Below are 19436 nucleotides of genomic sequence, written 5' to 3'. Positions count from 1 at the left end.
ACGCAGAAGCGGACAGTGAAAGCAATATATTTCTCTTACTAACTGACTGTTTTTCGCTGTCAATGAACTCTTCCAAACGTCAATCTGTTGGCAGCCCATTCCCAGGAGTTCAGAGCAGTGATAATTTAGTTTTTATCATTCTCTCCTGCAGGATGCACAGTCCACAATTTCCCCCCTCTTCCCCTGCTTCCAAGGGGGGTTTAATGATTTCAATCAATGGAAGTTTAATCCTTTACATGAGGCTTTCCAAGACCTTAGCTTGCAACCTCTTTGCTTCAGTCTATTTACAAAGAGGGAAGGCGGACTTCCTGTTTTGAACCTTCCCCGCTCGTTGCCAAATTAAGGTGTTTAAAAATCCAATTTTCCGTCCTACTCACGGGTTGTTGTTTAAAGTCCAATTGTCCACAGGAAAAAAGTCAGCGCTCTCCGACAATAGCAATGCAGCTTCACTCCATGAAAGAAGCAGTCGATTCAAAGCACCGCGCCACTCACCCCACGTCGCTCCGGATCCCCAAAACAGGGTTTCCCCGCGAGTAGGGGAGGCGCGAATGGTGCCAGCCGAATCCCACGTTCACAGGCTTCTTCCGCCTGTTATTTCTATGGGTCTCCGCCTTCGCCGTGGCGGTCAGACCCTGATTTCCACGGAGCAAGTTCCTCCCAATCGGAGGAGCTCCGCCATTGCCGGAGGCGCCAACCCCGGAAGTCCACTTTGTCGAGCTTTCAAACTGCTAGGTTGGCAGGAGCAGGGACCGAGCAACGGGAGCTCACCCCATCACGGGGATTCGAACCACCGACCTTCTGATCAGCAAGTCCTAGGCTCTGTGGTTTAACCCACAGTGCCACCCGTGTCCCATTATATATATGCTAAATGCCTGGTGTGATGTCTACAGAAATCTGAATTAGTTTTCAGAGAGAAAATGCCCATCTATTTTTTTTGTAAAGGAAAATCCCCGCCCCCGCCACCTCCATCAGCCTAAAACACTAATTAGCAGTAATATGTTAATAACAAGTCTGCAGTGCTCAGTAGATCAAGGCTATAGCTAGCACAATCACTTGGGAGCAGGGGTGACTTGGTGGAGCAACAATAGATTTTGGGTGCTCCCTGAAAATGTTTGCTGCTATTTTTAACCAAGGCTGAAAGTTAAGTTGCAGTTGATCCCAACCTAATCTGCTGTGATCTTTGCCTAGGACAAGGGTGGGGAAGTTCAAGACTTCTGTGCCTGGCCATTGGAATTCTTCCCATACCACTCCTTTTCTCCCCAAACTATATCCGTCGTTGCCTTTGTGTCACATACCTCTTCACTGTTTTGGGGATATATTCATTATATTTCTTTTGGCAATTTATATGCCGCTTAATCGCAGTCACCTCTAAGCAGTGTACAAGTAAGTCAACACAAAAGTTAAAAACCAGGTAGAACTATAAAATCAGAATAAAGTCATGCTGGAATAATAAAACAAAATTCCCCCCGTAGGGAGTGAGAGGGGGCCATGCTAGTAGCTTATTTTCAATGCATCCTGATTCAATGATGCCCCTATTTCTGTGCCTTAAAAACAAATCAACAAAACCCAAAAGAGAAGGGGTAGCTGCCGCCTAGCATGTAAAGTCCATTGCTTCCACTACATCCAGTATCCTTCTCCCAGGATCACAAATCAACAACACTGGTAAGGCAGTAAGGCTTCACCCTTAGGAGAGCAAACACCCAAAAAAGTCAATTCGTTTGCGCTTTGAGACCCCAAGCCCTTCCCCTCTAAATAACTTCACACTGACACATAATTTTTGTTTAAGTTACTGGGCAAAATTTAGGCCACAACTTTATTAATTACAGCAAAGTGAGCGGTATTGGCTTAGGCATTGGCAACAGACTATAACTGACTCCTGCCTCTCTGGCTGGTAGTCTGAAAGGGTAAACACCAAACGAGGGAGCAACATCGATGGAGATCAACTGAAGCTTACCCTGGGGTTCCCGTGGTCCTGGCATGGTCCTCAAGCAGACTTTAGACAAGATCCACGACCCCCAGATTCTATAGGCCCCGGGAATCACGCCACTCACCCTGATTGGCCAAAACAGCCTTGCGTGATCCCAGGACCTTATGGTTAAGGCTTGGGCCACACCTAGCAACAACCCACCCCACGGGCCGGAGCGCAACCAGGACCCTCATTAAGGAGGATCCCATTTGAGTAATCCTCCACTTTGCCCATTCCACTTTTGGATATGACACAGACATGAATGAGAACACACAGAGTCATTTATTTACAGACCAACTCAATTGAAGTGACTTAAAAGCCTGATTTTTTTTTTAAATTAAAAATCCAGCCAGCATGCATGTTCACCTCTGGTTATAATATTTATAGACATTCATTGCAGTTATCTATTTTTGACACTTCTTGATTTTTTTTAGTGTGGCAGCATTCCCTGCCTGTTGATATCAGGCAGCTGCTTTCACTGTACTCTTTTCTCCAAATATTACAGTGGTACCTCAGGTTAAGAACTTAATTTGTTCTGGAAGTCTGTTCTTAACCTGAAACTGTTCATAACCTGAGGCACCACTTTAGCTAATGGGGCCTCCTATGCCACCGCTGTGCGATTTCTGTTTTCATCCTGAAGCAAAGTTCTTAACCTGAGGTACTATTTCTGGGTTAGCGGAGTCTGTAACCTGAAGCGTCTGTAACCCGAGGTACCACTGTATTGTTTAGAAAAGCCTACCCAGATGTTTAGAATGCTGGTGTGAGTTTTAATCTGTTCTTGTCTATTCTTATGTTAGCTTTTTGAAACTCTTAAATTATTTGTTGTTAATTTTTCTTAATAATTGATTATTTTCTTGATAATTTTATCCTTTTATCTTTTTGTAAACTGCTTTGAGCTTTTCTTTTTCAAAAAACCAACCAACCAACCAATCAAGCAGTGTATAAATTTTATGAAATATAGAAACATACTTACTTCCCTTTCTTTTAAAAGGAAACCATTCAAGCCTGAGAAAGAGGGAGCACTCCAAATCATGGTAGGAGACCGACATCTTCTGGTCAATGAGGAAATTGCACAGCATTTTGAAATCTCTATACCTGCGTCATAATATACAGTACCAGACATAAACAGTAGAGGCTGAATTCAACTACCTGATTCTGACAGGTTTACAATTGTTAGCTGCGATCAATGGAAATAAATGCACGCAATTCTCTCCCTATGAATGCTCTTTAAAATATTGAACATTCAAAAGCTCCAAAGGTGTCACAGCTCACAAACAAACAGCAATTCCCCAAACCTATGGGTTGGGAGGATTAGCAGACATCAGCTCAACCAGTAATAAACCATCAACACGCAGATGGTTCAATGCTAATTGTATTCTTTCTAATTAGTAAATAAAGTGCCCAAACACATTCACTGCACAGCCTTTCCTACAAGGGAAATAGAATTAAGCACTTACAAGATTGCTAGCAAAGTAGAACGGATGACTCCCATGGCTGGATGTTTCAGAAGTGGCTGGGAACCAGCTCTCCATGTGCTTTTTTTTACCTTTTATACCCTCAGTATTGCACCAATTATTATTATTAATTTTATGCCAAAACCAGGCAAAACCATTGGCTAGTAACATTATTACCCTTGTCCCAAATGACAACAGATTGTTTCAGGAGGTTTTCAGCACTGCATCCTGTTTTCGCTAACTTGTCTTAACCACAAAGCCACCTGGAACTTGTTGACATCACCTTTATAATCGAAGGATGCTCTCTCACTCTTTGAACCTGTCTTGTTTTCTGTTCCACTAACCTGACAGTTACAGTTAAAATGTTCCTGAAAGCCTCTCTTATGTCAAGCACCCTGAATTGGCATATATAGAGGTTTAATACTCTAGAATAGCCCCTATATTCATGTAGCAAAAAGGAACACTCTGCCACTGCTACTTTGCCACCCCATTGCCACCATAGCCTCCCTTAGCTGGATTGCAGCAGCAGTGACAACAGTGGCTTTGTCTCAGGGCCAGCGCAACACATGGTGCCACATGAGGAAGGCAGACCACCTCACCTCTTCTTACTCCAGCTGTTAATGGTAGCAGCCCTGGCAGGCTCAGCACCATGTTTTGAGGAAAGAGTCAGGGTAGGATAGAGCGAGGGAAGTAGTGGCAGTATTGCAAGAGGGAGCAACCATAGCAGTGGGAGAGGTGGCAGCACTGGGGGTCTGTAGAAAGGCAAATGCAAAACCCTGCCTCTCCCAATTTGCCACCTGATCCACATGGCTCAAGGTAATTCATGGTTGGGACAGCTCCCCATCCCACCCGATCCTGCATAGTTCCATTGGGGCAAAAAACAAATGAATTTCCTTTCTCCCAAACTTCTAGCTAATGTGTGTGTTACTTTAAACCACATGAGGGCACTATTTGTCTAGTAACCTAGTCAGCTCTTGCTTGGTAGCCATTGTCTGCAGCCCTAAAACCTGGCCCATTTTGTTGTTCTCTCCCAACTTGTTGAGATAAGGTATCTACTATTTTCTCTTTCATCTCCAGTCATCCTATAAATGGCTCCTGCCAAGATAGTGAAACAGACTCCCATGACAGGTGATGGACTATCCTTCACTGAAGGTTTTTAAGCAGAGGTTGGATGGCCATCTGTCAAGTATGATATAGTTGAGATTGCTGCATTGAAGGGGGTTGGACTAAATGACCTTCAAAGTGCCTTCCAACCAGTCTGATTCTATGCTCTTGCATGAATAAAGCCTCTGAACTCTAGAAATTGTAATTGATCATTTCAATCTCACTCACCCAAGCTGCAAGATCTCCTAACAGGTATTGCCCTTAATGTGAAGTAATTTTGGAAAGTCATAACAGTTTGTACGATAGTGCTTTATAAAGTACAACTGGGGCCTTAGATTGGTTTCATGTTGATGCCAATGGCATGCCGATGGAGGCAGATGTATGAACAGCCCCATGTGAAAAACCATGGTGAATTGTAATGGCCAGTTTTTATTTTGAAAAATTCAGACACTATTTCACAGTGTTTCCTGCCTTTCACTTGGCACACTTGTTGTAGCCATTTCATTAGGCTTGTCCAGTTTCTTTGTCTTTTATCACACTCAAGGGAAAACAGAGGTTTATGTAACTCCAGACCTGCCAATCTGGAAAAATGCCCAGTGGTATTCCTTTCCTAGTAGCTAAAGTTTCCAACAAAGAAAAAAGAAAGGGAACTCAAGGTTGTAAAAAGGTAGGATTTCACTTCAGAATCCAGTTCCTAAATCTGCAGGAGAATAAGGTTTCTTTTGTAGTTTTATATTTCATCCTTTATTATAGATTATCTTTCACATTTTTGGATTAGATCTTATACAGTGAGACCTGCAGCAAGATTTAACAACATGGGAGTCCTTCTGTTCACTTTGCCATCCACTAATGGCAAAGTGAACATATACAGGCAGAAAATTGGGGTATAGATTTTAAAATCCTTATATACATTTTGGTCAACATAACCAATAAGATGATTTTTTCTTGTTATAACTGTCCCTCAGGTAGTTAACCTAAGAGAGGATGGGGAGGTTGTAGCAACAATAATTTTGACCAAAGACATTTGTATCAATCGATGTTTAGGGATCTATCCATCTGTTTGGTTCACCTTTTCAGTTGTATAGTGTGTTTTTAGTTAAGTTTTAAATTGCTGTAGATTAACCCAAAAATCATTAAACTCATTTCCTTGTTTGTTTGTTTTAAAAAAACTTCATCCGATGAGGATATCAATTTTCTCCTGCTGACAACACAATCAGCTGCTTGCTTGTCCAGCATGACTTGTAAATGAAATATTATTTTCCTGTTTGCTTCTTCTTTCACACTTCAGATTCCTCTCAAAGGTCAAAACAGCCATTTCTACTTCATTGTTCTCTGTTCAGCTTCTACAAAAGCTTCTCTCAAGATCCATGGAATTGGGAATATAAATCAAATGATGTTTCTCCACTTACAGCTAGATTACATAATTTATTCGAAATGTCACCAACATTTGCCAATTGTTTTAACTATCATTTCACTTTATTTGGAATCCGCATCAATTTGATAAAGAGAAGAAACTGGGGTGTGGGGTCTTTTGGAACCTATTCATGTATTAAACCCAGAAAAGTTTGTTCTTGATGCCAATGGGCTCATGTAGCCTATTGTTGGCAGGGTTGATTGAGGAGGAAGGAAAGAGAGATATCAAAGTTTTCTTTGCTGATTTCCTACCAAGACTTTGGGTGCACATCAACACTGGCATATGGATGAAGCTCTGTAAGTCATTCTCCTTCATGTACATGGTTCCTTTGCAAGAAACGGGTATGACAGGTACCTACACACCAAGGGGCTTACAATCTAAAGCCAGCAGAAGACATGGCCAGGTGTAGTAGACAGGGGAAGTATAAGTGTTTACTATTTAAATTACACATACTTTAACTTAGCTACAATGGGAGGAACTCAACACAGCTTTGCGCAGATCACTCCAACAGCACAAACATTGTTGCTTGCCTGATAGAACCAACTGCCCTCTCCTCCCCCCCCCATCCATTATTCCTCTTACCCCCCCTACCCTGAACCAGCTGGGTGGGTGCAAGGAGGCACATGCAGTGGAGAGGGGAAAGATGGGAGAGAGACCCAATGCATTAGCAGGAGTCCCTCTGTGGGATTCCGCTGGCAGGACCTGAATAAGATTCAGTGATACCTCTGATTACGAACTTAATTGGTTCTGGAGGACCGTTCGTAACCGGAAACTGCTCATGAGGTGCGTTTTCGCTAATGGTGCCTCCCGCTGCTGCCATGCCGCCAGAGCTCGACTTCCACTCGCATCCAAGGGCAAAGTTTGCAACAAGGGGCATCTACTTCCAGGTTAGCGGAGTGTGTAACCCGAAGCATTCATAAGGGGGACGGTACATTACACAAGGTGCCACTGTATAGGGTGCCTGGGGGCATCAGGGGAGACACTCTGCATGTTGCCACCTTTCCTTGTACATTTCCTGCACATACTCTGCACATGCACTCATTGCACTTCTAATCCCTTGCTGGATTGTGATTGAGTTTTGTGGAATTTTTGACAGTTTAAGAGTTAACGTTTATATACAGCCACTTAACTGACTCATTTTTACAAGAGTTTTACTTATTTTATTAAGAAATTATCAGAGCAACCTTGTACATGACTAGCCAAAAGTAAACCCATCAAGTTAAATGAGCCTACTCAGTAAGCCAGTATACAATTACAAAATTTAACCTACACTAAAAGTGCCGTTCTTTGGCTTCCGGTTCCAGTTCTCCTTAATGGAGGCAGCTCCAATGACAGCAGGAGATCATTGGCGAGGGAAAAACAAGGATGACTGAGGGTAATTATCCTTGCAAATTCCTCAGGGGGGGGGGAATGGCCTTCACTCGCAGTTTGTCTAGGTACCTGGCTCTTGCTCCAGCATGGAATGCAGGAGGCAGGGAGGGGCTGAGTGCAAAAGCACTTTGCCTTCTGAAAATCCTCCAACGTTGCCATTAAGCAGCAGAGGTTCTCCTGTTATTTAGAGCTTTATTTGGACTGAAGTACAGGCGTGTGCTAGAAGAGATGAGATCATAAACTGTGGAACTGAACCAGCTGCAATGTTGTTAAGGTTTGAACTTGAGAGAAGACTTCATTTGGTGCAAAAGCCTGTGTGGGGGAGGGGAGCCTACCGTTTCTTAAAGTTTTGTTCTCTACATTTATGATTTGGCAACCCTCCTTTGAATGTTAGTTTAAATCATATATGTACAAGTGAGAAGGGATGAATCTGGATTATAGATATGGAATATAACAATAAACGGAACTGTGTGTAAAAATATCGTTCTGTTGTCAAAATATTTTTGTTTCCAGCATATCTGCATGAGATAATTTCTCTTTCACACACACATACCCACAGAGATGTACAGAAATCACAGGTCTTTAATAATCCTTGTAGCATGAGTTTTAAGGCATCACATAAATATCCTGGAACTCTCCAGAGACCATTACCCATTTTGCTCCTTAATGCTCATCAAAACCAGTGACTTTACATTTTGTAGTACAGGTAGACTTTAAAGACATTTATGAATCCTTTATAATATTGTCTGCTTCCACTTTGGTCCTTAATGAAATAAAAGTTCCATTCACATTATACCTACAGAATACAGAAAGAGAAAACACTGTCCCCTGACTTAACCTCTGAAGGAGCTTGAAGAAATGAAGTTGCACACATATTGCAATTGTACAGGTTTAGATAATCAGCCTCTTATTTCCCTTCCTATAATGCTCAATATATACCCAGATTTCTGACAAGCCCGGAACAATTATACTACACTGGGCAACATGATGGAAGGTTCTGGATAGTTTAAATGTACAGAGATATGACACAGCTACTGGGCTCAGGACCATGCTGGTGGTCCCACCTGCAGGTGTCCATCATTGGCAAAGGGTCTACATCAAGAATGCCTCTGTTCCTTATGCATAGCCTCCTTCAAGAAAGGCAGTCCATGCAAACTGGATGGTGGAGTCTGGCGGTGGAGTCAGAAGCATGCCTAATGCTGAAGGGGGCAGGCTCTACACAGTCCTAATTCTGGTACTCAGGTGAAGGATGCTGTTGTCACTTAAGAAATCTCAACTATGGCTTGATTGTGTCAGTGTCCATGTGAGTTTGAACACCCTGAAGATTTGATGGAGGCTGATAACCTTACTTGTTCAGGTTTAGTGATAATTTTCTTACTACAAAATCCTTGGGAACATCAAAAGACAGACAAAATGTAACCAGTATCAGCCCAATTTTCAGAGTGGGCATTTGTGCAGCAGGTTAAAAGATTAATTTCAGGATTCAGAAATATGTAGCTACACATCCAAGGAATGGGAGATAATTGCCTTAAAAAAAATTTTTAGAAATGTCTCGGTTCTTTTGTTTTTCTTAATACAGAGATTTGTGGTAATTTTACAATTCTTTGGTGAGGTCATAAATCAGTAACAACCATAATTACCAGAACTTATTGCCTTGGCTGTCCAGTACTTATGTAAAGCATACCTCTATTGCCAGACAGACGAACTCAGGACCCTGGAATTACTACATGAAAATATTTGAAAACAATACTATTGGTTAAAATATCACAACTAAAAAAAATCTAAAGGCAGGGGCTGTTATTTGATGTCTAGTTTCCAAGCCCTTCAATTATTATCTGAACATATAAAATGATTTCTCCAAGCATTTTTTCTCTAAAAAGAAAAGGGTGGTTCTTGAGATTCTAAGAGCAGCATTTGGGTCTACACAAAATTTTCTGAGCGGCTAAAATGTGGCCATCTTGACTCAATTTGTGCAAACCTGCTCTGGGTTAAAGGGGGTGAAGAGATAACATACTATCAGTAGAATTCTAAATACAAACAGTATACCTGCTATATCTTTTCTTTATGACTGGTATGGATTAGGTCTGTGGTTGCACTGCTTTCCTAACACAACAATCAGTTGAAGCCTTGAGTAACTTCTACAGTGAGTGCTGAGCCTCATATACAAAAAAGCATCTCATATATACTTAAGACTCACAGCTGAAAGTTAAGGTCAGGTTACTGTAGCCAAGAGGCCCAAACTGGTAAAACTGATTATAACTGCATACAGCAACATGGGTTCAGACTGTACTTGTATGACATCAGCATCATTTCATACATTCATTACTAAAAAGGCATTTTAAAGCACTATTTTTACATATACAGTATCTAGAAAGACCATAATCAGAAGCCAAGTAGTTATGATTCCATTGTCTGCATCTTCCTGAAGTTTTCCAGTGTGTCAGATTTCCAATAGGTTTCTTTCATCTAAACAGAACAGAACACATATAACTATATATAGAAGTACCAAACAATCTAAGATGGGGTTATGTTATTAATTATTATATTATTCTGTATTTTGTGCTGTTATCTTGTATTTTTATCACTCTGAAATCTACAGGTGAAGGACAGCATACAAATTTAAATACTGGTTAATGCTCATCACTTTTTAAATCTGTAGTATCGCCAGCCAAGATTATGCAGTCATGATATTCCTACCCAGAATTTTGGTGTGATACACTACGATGAGTGGTCTATCACCATCTACGCCCCTTGTTCCTGCAGTCTTAAGCAAGCGCCAGAGCCAGAAGCATTATAGAACTTTGGTTGGCCACAATGCATGGCTGGTGAACTGTGTCAGTTTGATAGGTCTGAAGCTGTGTAGGCCTCCAGTAAGGGGACAATTCACCAGCCCCACAGCAGCAGTGCTCTTGCACAGCCCCCATTCATTTCTTTGGTAGCTACCTGAGCCTCATGGTGACTTCTCTTAAAACTTCCCATTTCTAGGACATACTGTAAACAATCTTTTGCAATAATATAGTATCAATCCTTTCCCTCCCCTTCTTTGAAAGCATTTTCTACTCATTTCAGTGAAGGTGGGCGAAGCTGTACATTTGGGAATTGCAAGGCTGCCCTGAAACAAGACAGCAGTACTTATTACTCAATTTCGTGATAGTCCCCCCAAAGCTTTCAAGTGTACTTTGAACTTACCACCCTCCCACAAAGAACTTAAACCTTTCTTTGCCTGGTACTATTTTCCACACCATTGCTGTCTTCCGTTTTCCTGTATGGAAGAAATGACATTAACGTAAGCCTATAAACATCGCAAATCATTGTTCTACCTATGTTTGGAGCTGCCCTTTTCTCTGGATAGACTTTTCTGTTGTCACCTTTCATGTGGGTAACCTTCACTACCAACCAGAGAAGAGCACGCCGCCCAGGAAGAACACCATAACAAGGGGAAGACCAACCTGGTTCCACCCATCAGCCAGTGAATGTACAGCTCCCATGTTTGTTTTCCTCTTCCCCTCTCTATTTGTTCATTAGTTTTTTGAAACACATCTATTAGGGAGCATGAGCTTGCAGTCAATTCCTTTTTTAATATTTTTAATTGATTTTTACAAATAATTTCCAAAAATCATATAACATACTTCCTTATCTTATACAATATTTTGCACTTCCATCAACCGCATCTGAAAATTTTTCAATCTTTATCACTTAATCTACATTTCTTAATTTCTCTATTACTTTTAATTATCCTTAACTAATAGCTCTCTTCATAATCTTCTCTGCAATATTTCACATAATCCTCCTTACAAAACTTCTTGCAGTCCTACAAGCGTAATCTGTTTCTTACAACTGCTTTTCAAATAATTCAAATATTTACTCCAGTCCTCTGAGAATCTCTGGTCCCACATCCTTCATGTCATCTTATCTAATTCTGCAGAGCTTGCAGTCAATTCTATATACCAATTGCGCTGTATGAAGAAGTTCTTGTCAGGGAAAAAAGACTAGCTTACTAGCATGTAGGGAACCTCTGGCCTTCCAGATGTTGCCAAGCTACAACTTCTATCATCCTTGGCCATTGGCTATGCTTGCTAGGACTGATGGGAATTATAGTACCATCTAGGAGGAAACACACCCAAAGTAGGTATCTTCCCCTGGTATCTCCAACTAAAAATATCAGCTAGGAAGTGATGGGATGCTTTACTGGAGACTCTGGGAAGCCACTAGATGGACAAATAATCTGAGCAGATATAAGTCTCCTTCCAACGTTCTGTCTCCACTGTTGCAGGCACTCTGCCTTTGAATGTTGGTTGTTGAGAGTTACAGGTGGGGAGAATTCTGCTGCACTTAAGTTCTGCTTTGTAGGCTTCCCATGAGCATCTAGAGACAGCTATGAGAGCAGAGTGCTGAACTAAATAGACTTTTGGCATGATCCAGGATGGCCCTTCTTATGTACAGACTTTTTGCCTGGGAATTTGAGAGCAATTGTCATGGTGGGGTGGGGGTGGGGGACTAAATAATTTGGAATTCCTACATTTAATTACAAAATAGCATCAATTAAGAACAGAACTTTTCTCTTCTTGAAAATGCCATTATTAATGGGTGCAATCCAACACCTACCAAGCTCAATAACCAAGGCTGCTTAAATTTTCACCACACACTATTTAAGCATTCATATAAAAACGCAGAATAAAATCGCTACTTACAGGGTCTCCGTCTGTTCAAATTCTTTTTCAACTTCTTCTGTGAGACAAAGAAAATCCAGTGATTATTTCACATATCCATCATTGCATTAACAGGAGCATAAGAACAGGTGTGCCATGTTAAATCAGCAGACCAGCGCATTAAGGTCTAAGTGGTTCTCACTGGCACAATGTAAACACACTGGGAGTCACAACCACAGCTGAGGCAGAGCAAAACTTACTGATCATTCAGCAATTACCGAATGCTAATTATTTTGTCCACTTTGGAAAATGCCCAAATATGCACAAGGTGAATCCTACAAATAGAGGAAGATAATATTTGCTTACATAATGCTGTGACTTATCTAAAGTGGGAAAACACGTCCTCTAATAGGGGTCCCCACCTGAATAAAATATTGAGAGGGCAGGTAAGCCCTGCTCCACATAATTGATCACATAACATGACGGACACCATTTGAATGGCAATGCCATTCAAATGCCATTCAAATGCAACTGGGAGGGGGGACAAGCGAAAGGACCTTGGCCCCTAGGAGTTGATTCCTATGTCCTCTAAGCACTAGAAAATACCATCCAATTTGATTTATGTCATTTTTTTCTCTAGGGCAAGCTTGGCTAACCTACGGCCCCTTTTCAGATCATTTTACATTGCAGATTACTGGTTAATCCAACATTTCCCAATGTGGTGTCTTCCAGAGGTTTTATACTACAAGTCCCATTATCTCCAGTCAGCATGGCCTATCATCAGCGATGATGGAAGCTGTAGTCCAGTAACATCTGTTTGGCACCACATTGGGTTATACTGGGTTTTACTGAAAAATTATAGTGAACCCTGGAAATCCAATTCATGTAGTGTAGGAGTGTGTGGCAATATATTTTGCAACTGTAGTAAAATTCATTTCGTTGGGACAGATTGGGGGAGGGCCTGTGGAAAGGAAAGGGCTGTGTACAGTAGAGAGCACATTACAAAAAGTAATAAAAGGAACACATTACCAAAAAGTGTGCTCCTATATCTTACCAACTTGAAATTCTTTCTTTTTGGTGCACGCTTCATAGGCAAAAATAACAGCAACAAAAAGGACAACTTCAGCGGCTATTGCAAGAAATGGCTTGAGGGGTGTCATATAGGTGAGAACTTTGAGAGACACTTCGCCTTTTCTTGCGCCTAGAGGAAACACGGCTTCACACGAGTAAACCCCAGTATCTTCCTCAGAGAGACCCATGATCTTCAGTTTTGTCATGTTGGCATATTCTTGGGTAATGATGTACTTTTCTGGCATCAGAGTAGTATTAATAGCCACCTGGTGCAAAAACAAGTTCACAAGCTTTAGCAGGGTGACACAAAATGGACTCATGTTAGCACTGGAAGTTCAGAATGTAGGAATTTAAATATGGGAATGGAATACTCCTAACAGGGAAACTATGCAATGGAAAAGCAGAAAGGGAAAAGGAAATGCTGCAATTCACAAGTACTTGATTGACAGCCTAGTTTGGGCCAGGGGTTTGAATGCAAGCTTATGTTTTCCTTGGGCAAATGTTCTACCCAGGCCACAGTCTACTACTTAGTCCACAAACTTAAACCTTGGGGACTAGATTCTAGTAAAGGTGGTAGGCAGTGCTTTTTCTGGGGTTACTCAAGGGTTTGCAGTACCAACACCTTTTCCCCCCTAGAAGAAAAGCACTGGTGGTAGGAATCTGTTAAGGTACCTCAATAAACCTACAATGCCCAAAGTTCTTTAGGGCAGTGTTCTAAGAAACTTCCCATCCCCAGGACGGAGCACTGAAATATAGGGCAGCCCACTAGTCACAAATTGGCAGCATAAACAGTTTCCCATTACCAGCATCACATGGTTTCTATTCACCAATCAAAGGATCACAGCAATCTTAATAGATGGAATCCAATGACATTATCCTGAACCAATCAAAATCTTTTTGCTCTTCAGATCATGCAATATCATGTGAGTACGTATAATCATTTTTCAGTGTCTTTCTTTACTAAGATTTTGACTCATTTCCCTATTCATTAAATGCCTCCCAATATCCTCTTTCATCTGTCTACAAAACAATTCAAGATTAATCACAATTGCCATGCCTAGTAGACTCTCTTTTCATGCATACATTGGCCACGATAGATTTTATTCTTTTCAGTGCTCTGTACAGTAAAAGGTAAGCAGCCATAGGCATTTTCAGTTAAGCTAGGTCATAGGCTCAAAAGAAAATGGAATCCTCAAAGTGATACAGCTTTATGAAAGTATTTACTGCATCATGAGTATCCCTGTGTCCAACGCTTATCCCATTTCTAGACTGCATTTGAAGAGAGCTTTCTATAAAAGTACTGAATGACATGTGTTTGTCCTTTATCAAACAGAACTTCACCTGTTCGCTTCCATTCTTTGTATACCAAACCCAGAAAGATGGGTTATATTGGTGGCTTTCACTGCCAACCAAACACGCCAGGACCACAAAATCGCCTACGTAACTGATTATGCGCTCAGATTTTCCATGCGGTTCAGGCACTAAGGAAAAAACAAAACACACTTGTGATACTGCAGACAGCTGTTTGTTTGTTTGTTTAAAAAGACCACTTGTGAAAGGATGCATCCAAGGACCTATAACACATATGAATAACTCCATACCCTCCAACATTCCTCTGATGAAAATAGGGGTGTCCTAAGGGAAAGCGGGACATTCTGGGATCAAATCAGAAACTGGGATGTCTTCTGTAAATCCAGAACTGTCCCTGGAAAATAGGGACACTTGGAGGGTCTGCTACTTCCTTATCTTTGCTATTGTTACAGAAGGGGCCTCTGCCAATCCTAGACCATGCTAATTTATCCCAGATGGATGTATGAACCAGAGCAAGGAAAAGATAACCGGCCTCAAAAGAGCAAAATACAAGTAATCCATTCAATGTCCTTCCTGCATTTCCTTTCTTCGTGTAAATAGGGGTTCAGCCAACTGAGAAGCAGAGTGCCGTTAAAACATATTGCTTTAATCTCTCCGATAAATTAGAGCTCAGCATATAAAGCACGAAACCAAATGTATCTGATTAGCATCACTGCTTCTCAGTCTGATTAATGTTCGTCAGCAGAGCGTGATCTCTTTTGTCATGCTGCTCTGTTTTGAAAGTTTTCCTTCTTGGATAGCACGCACTGTTTTGCTGCTCAGAATAAGCGACAACGACTGGATCTGTAGAGGCGTCAGGCAAAAGGGGGTGGGGTAAGGAGGAGAGTGAACATGACATGGACACAGCCATCCCACTGTGTTTTGAAATGGTGCCTTGCTGGGGCAGCACAAAGCTTTCAACAGCCATATGCATTACTTCAACTATGGGGCTCACAATTAACTTTTCTTCTGTCTCTGCCCCCTCTGCCCCCATTCCATGCTTTAAAACAGCATCTACATTCCCAATATGTTCAATGTTTTTTAAAGAAGTTTGCCTCCACTGATTTTAAAATAAGAAATGAAATACACAGAGCATGTATCCTCCACATTTTAAACTCACTAAAATCAAAGCACCGTCTTGACTACAAAATACATACATTACAAGAGTTTAAAGCCAAATCTGGGACGCCATCTTCCCAGATGCCATCTTCCCATTTTTTTATCATGGCAGCATGGCAGCCATTTTGGTTGTCATAATTTCACACCACAATTCCCCACCCCCAAAGCGCTATTTTTAAGTACAGTGCCACCAAATGCATGGGGTTTTTTTTGACCCCACGCAAGATCACGCCCTCCCCAAGCACTTTCGTGCTGCAAAATTGGGCAAGATCCCAGCAACCAAAATGGCTGACGGTCTCTCACAATAAAAAATGCAATAAAAAAATGTCCCAGTTTATCAGGAACAATTGTAGGCTATGCAGAATATGGTACCATTTATATCTGCTGCCCAGATTCAACACACATTTGAGAACAAGTACAGTTTTGTTGCAAAGAAGGGCAATATATTTTAAAAGTAAAATTAATTAAGCTCAACATCTGCAACCGTGTACATGTCTGGCTGGCTGCCACATGACTATAAAATGATTTTATCTTGTTTTTTTTAAGGAAGCTTGTTTGTCATTCTCTGGGCAATCATTTGGAAGGGAAAACAGGCTGTAGAGTCCTTAACTTTGGCCCTGAGCTCCAGGACTAGCTGCACCATTGTATTTTGCAAGTTAGCTGAAGCTAAATGGGAGACCAATGGAAACTATATAAAAAGCCAGTTTCAATTCACTTGATAATAAAAGACTCACCAGCAGAATCCTATACATATCTACTCAGAAGACACATCAAATACAATGGAACCTACCTCCCAAAGAAGCATGTCTAAAATTGCAGCCTAAGGCTGCAGTTGACTACAGTAGACCTCTGAGGAAGCATGCATAGGATAGGGAAATACATTTCATACTCATGATACAAATAAAGCTTCCACAATAAGAACGATGAACAAAAATTGGGCTTTCTACTCTCTCCCCTGATCACTTTTCTCATTGCAGAGCCTCTGAAGTGTAGGTGCAGCAACACACAGCTATAACAGCAAGAACCTTTGTTGAACTAACAGAACTGGACAACAGGGGCAAAGCAACTGCTTATATACATTTCTGGAGGCCTGGGCCACTCCCACTCCTACTGTGATTGGCTGTCTAAACTCCCAAGCTGCAAATCGTAACTCAGAGTTTAAGGGTCGATGGCCCAAATCCTGAAAAGTTCTGTGATTAGATATCATGTAACAAATCAGAACACAGGGGCTCAGAATCCTTAGTCCAGACTCAAGCTCAGACACACAGAGACTAATGAATACATAACAGTCTCCATGACTCACAGGTAGTCAAAATGGTGCCCTCCAGAGTTTTTGGACTAAATCTCCTTCAACCATGGCTTGCGTGGCCAGGAATTATGAAAATTGTAGTTCAGCAGATCTGGAGCACACCATGATAGGTATCCCAGTTCCACATGAAGTGGCCATATCTGCCAGCACCATGTAAACTGGTTTCTTCTGGGAATGACCAGAGACTTGCTACATTCGTCACAATACGTTTTGAATGCATTATAAACATCCACACCAATTGGTGCCAGAGAGCAAAAAGGAGTTTATATGGATTGTTACATAGGCTTTTTTTTTTCTTTTGTTGTAACAATTTAACTTCTGACTTATTTATCGCTTTTGAACCTGTGTCTAGATCCAAACCAGCAAATGAAGGATGCATTATTGGATATTATCTAGTTCAGAAATTGCCTTGGTGCTGGCAGCAGCATTGAAAAAAATATTTCAAAAAACAGTATTACTCAAACCCAATGAACGGGTGTCCTTTGGTCACAAGTTAAATGCAAAACTTGACTCTGCAATAATGAAATTCTAATCCTGTGAAACAGCTGCCTTTTAAGATGGTTTGGCTGCTGCTTTTCCACAAGTATCCACGCAACTAGCAAACTGAAGGTTAATTTATTAAGAGTCCAAGTGAAAGTTCTTCAAAACATACTTGCTCTCAACTCTGAAATAGTTACGGCATATACAAAGGCAGCACATCATTAATATTTAAATGGCATCCATCACTGTGTCCCATCCGTTCTATATTTAGCCCCCATCTTAATAATTCAGCAACTTGCCTCTTCAGTAAAATATCATCTTAAATCAAGGTGCCTTTATTACAAGCCCATTTCAGTAAAAAAGGAAAGCATCAGTAAAAACTGCTGCAAATCTTGGGCAGGTTTGAAGGAGAGGGCAGGGGAAACAAAGGGAAAAATAAAAACAAAACAAAAACTCAGGACATTAGATAGAACTTCCAGTGGCGTAGCGTGGGGGGTGCAGGGGGGGCCGGCCACACCGGGCGCAACATCGGGGGGGGGCACTCGCACTCGCAGCTCTCTGCCCCTACTAAAATCCACGGGTTAGGGGGTGCAAATTACTTGCCTTGCCCCAGGTGCTGACAACCCATGCTACGCCACTGAGAACTTCACCTCCAGGAACAAATACATAAATTTAAAAACAAAGCTATGTCCAACCCCCCCCCCCCAAAAAAAAAAACAACCTCCACAAACCACATAATAAAAAAGTTGAAAATATTACATTCAGTACTGCACTCATTTATGCATCTTAAAGATAAAATGATAATGTTTAAAAATGTTGCTTGCTCCAGGTGGTATGCTTTCTTATAGAACTTGCTATTATTGTTATTGTTTGATTGCATATTTTAATGACGTGTGTTCATATTTTAGTGTTTTTGAGTCATTGGTTTTTATACTTGTAAACTGCTGCAAATGTATAAGTATGTCAGTGGTGTCAAGAGCCAATGTCACATAATGGGTAATGCAGATGGGGCCAGTCACTGTCTCTCAGCCTAATCTATTTCACAGGTTTGCAAGGACAGAAAGTGTGGAAGGGCTTTATGCATCCTGAGCCCCTTGGCAGAAAGATGGGGTACCTATTACAGAAAGAATAAATGCCCACTGCAATGCACAATGAATGAAGCCCATTTCTGTTTTCCTTTACAATAGTTCTGCATGCGGATAGTTTCTGGTGCAACTTTTTTTGCATGTAAGACTCATGCTCTTCCCATTTCAACTAGTTTACATCACTACAAGCTGCTTTCACCTTGGGAGAGAGTGCCTAAGTATTGAATACATTTAATTCCCCCATGAAATCAAACCAATATTTTTGGTTTGGGGGCAAAAAAATGTGGCTAACCCTGAATATAAGTACAGTGGTACCTCAGGTTACAAACACCTCAGGTTACAAACTCCACTAACCTGGAAGTAGTATCTCGGGGTACAAACTTTGCCTCAGGATGAGAACGGAAATAGAGTGCCAGCAGAAGGTCCCATTAGTGAAAGCGCGCCTCAGGTTAAGAATGGACCTCCGGAACATATTTAGTTCGTAACCCGAGGTACCACTGTAAATCAACATACTATACCCTCAGATTGTTGAGGATTCTTCTCATGTTCTGCCTCCACCATCTTTTCCCTTCAATTATGGTCCTAGTGCCCTTCAATGCTCAGCCCACCATGATGCACCAAAGCCCACTTCCACAGGCATTCGCATTTGCTTTATAAGTCCAATTACAAGATAGAGTTGGACAGGAAGGCAATGGAACCTTTCCATGCGATCTTTCTACTGCTAACTCTATATCAGCAAAGCATCATAAACAGGGATGGGTGAAACCCAACAAGTATTTTGGAGTGAAGAAAATGCTGAACTCCCTCCCCCAGTTTGGCTTCATGGGATTTTATTGCTATTAGCACAAATGTTCATTGAAACTGATAGCTGGGCAATAAAACCCTGTGGTTAGGTTATGTCACTATGAATAAATAGGATCACAAAAGAAACAACTATTTCATGATCTTACCTTGCAAAAGAAATGTAGAATTAACTTCTTCAGGTTTGGTTTTATAAACACAAGTATAGCTTCCAAGTTGATCTCTTGTTGTGACATTTACCCTTAACAGAAGAAGCATTATAT

General features: G+C 41.2%; 1 protein-coding gene across 3 annotated transcripts in view; it reads right to left on the bottom strand.

The window, feature by feature from the left end:
- Window positions 1-7873: 7873 nt before the first annotated feature.
- Window positions 7874-19436, bottom strand: part of EMB (embigin) — a 31733-nt gene continuing 20170 nt past the window's right edge. For 2 of the 3 annotated variants that reach the window (XM_079995055.1, XM_079995057.1), the window contains 6 exons: window positions 19323-19414; window positions 14371-14510; window positions 13013-13295; window positions 12001-12037; window positions 10499-10571; window positions 7874-9775 (listed from right to left, as the gene is read on the bottom strand). In XM_079995055.1, coding sequence (XP_079851181.1) covers window positions 10517-10571; window positions 12001-12037; window positions 13013-13295; window positions 14371-14510; window positions 19323-19414 — 607 coding nt within the window. In that variant the 3' untranslated portion in view covers window positions 7874-9775; window positions 10499-10516. The remainder of the gene's footprint in view (window positions 9776-10498; window positions 10572-12000; window positions 12038-13012; window positions 13296-14370; window positions 14511-19322; window positions 19415-19436) is intronic. The other variant, XM_079995056.1, reaches the window with a different exon arrangement.

The sequence above is a fragment of the Podarcis cretensis genome (assembly GCF_951804945.1).
Source record: "Podarcis cretensis genome assembly, chromosome: 11".
Classification (NCBI taxonomy): Eukaryota; Metazoa; Chordata; class Lepidosauria; order Squamata; family Lacertidae; genus Podarcis; species Podarcis cretensis.
Note: the sequence above shows the minus strand (reverse complement) of the source record. Positions and strands in the feature narration are given on the sequence as shown.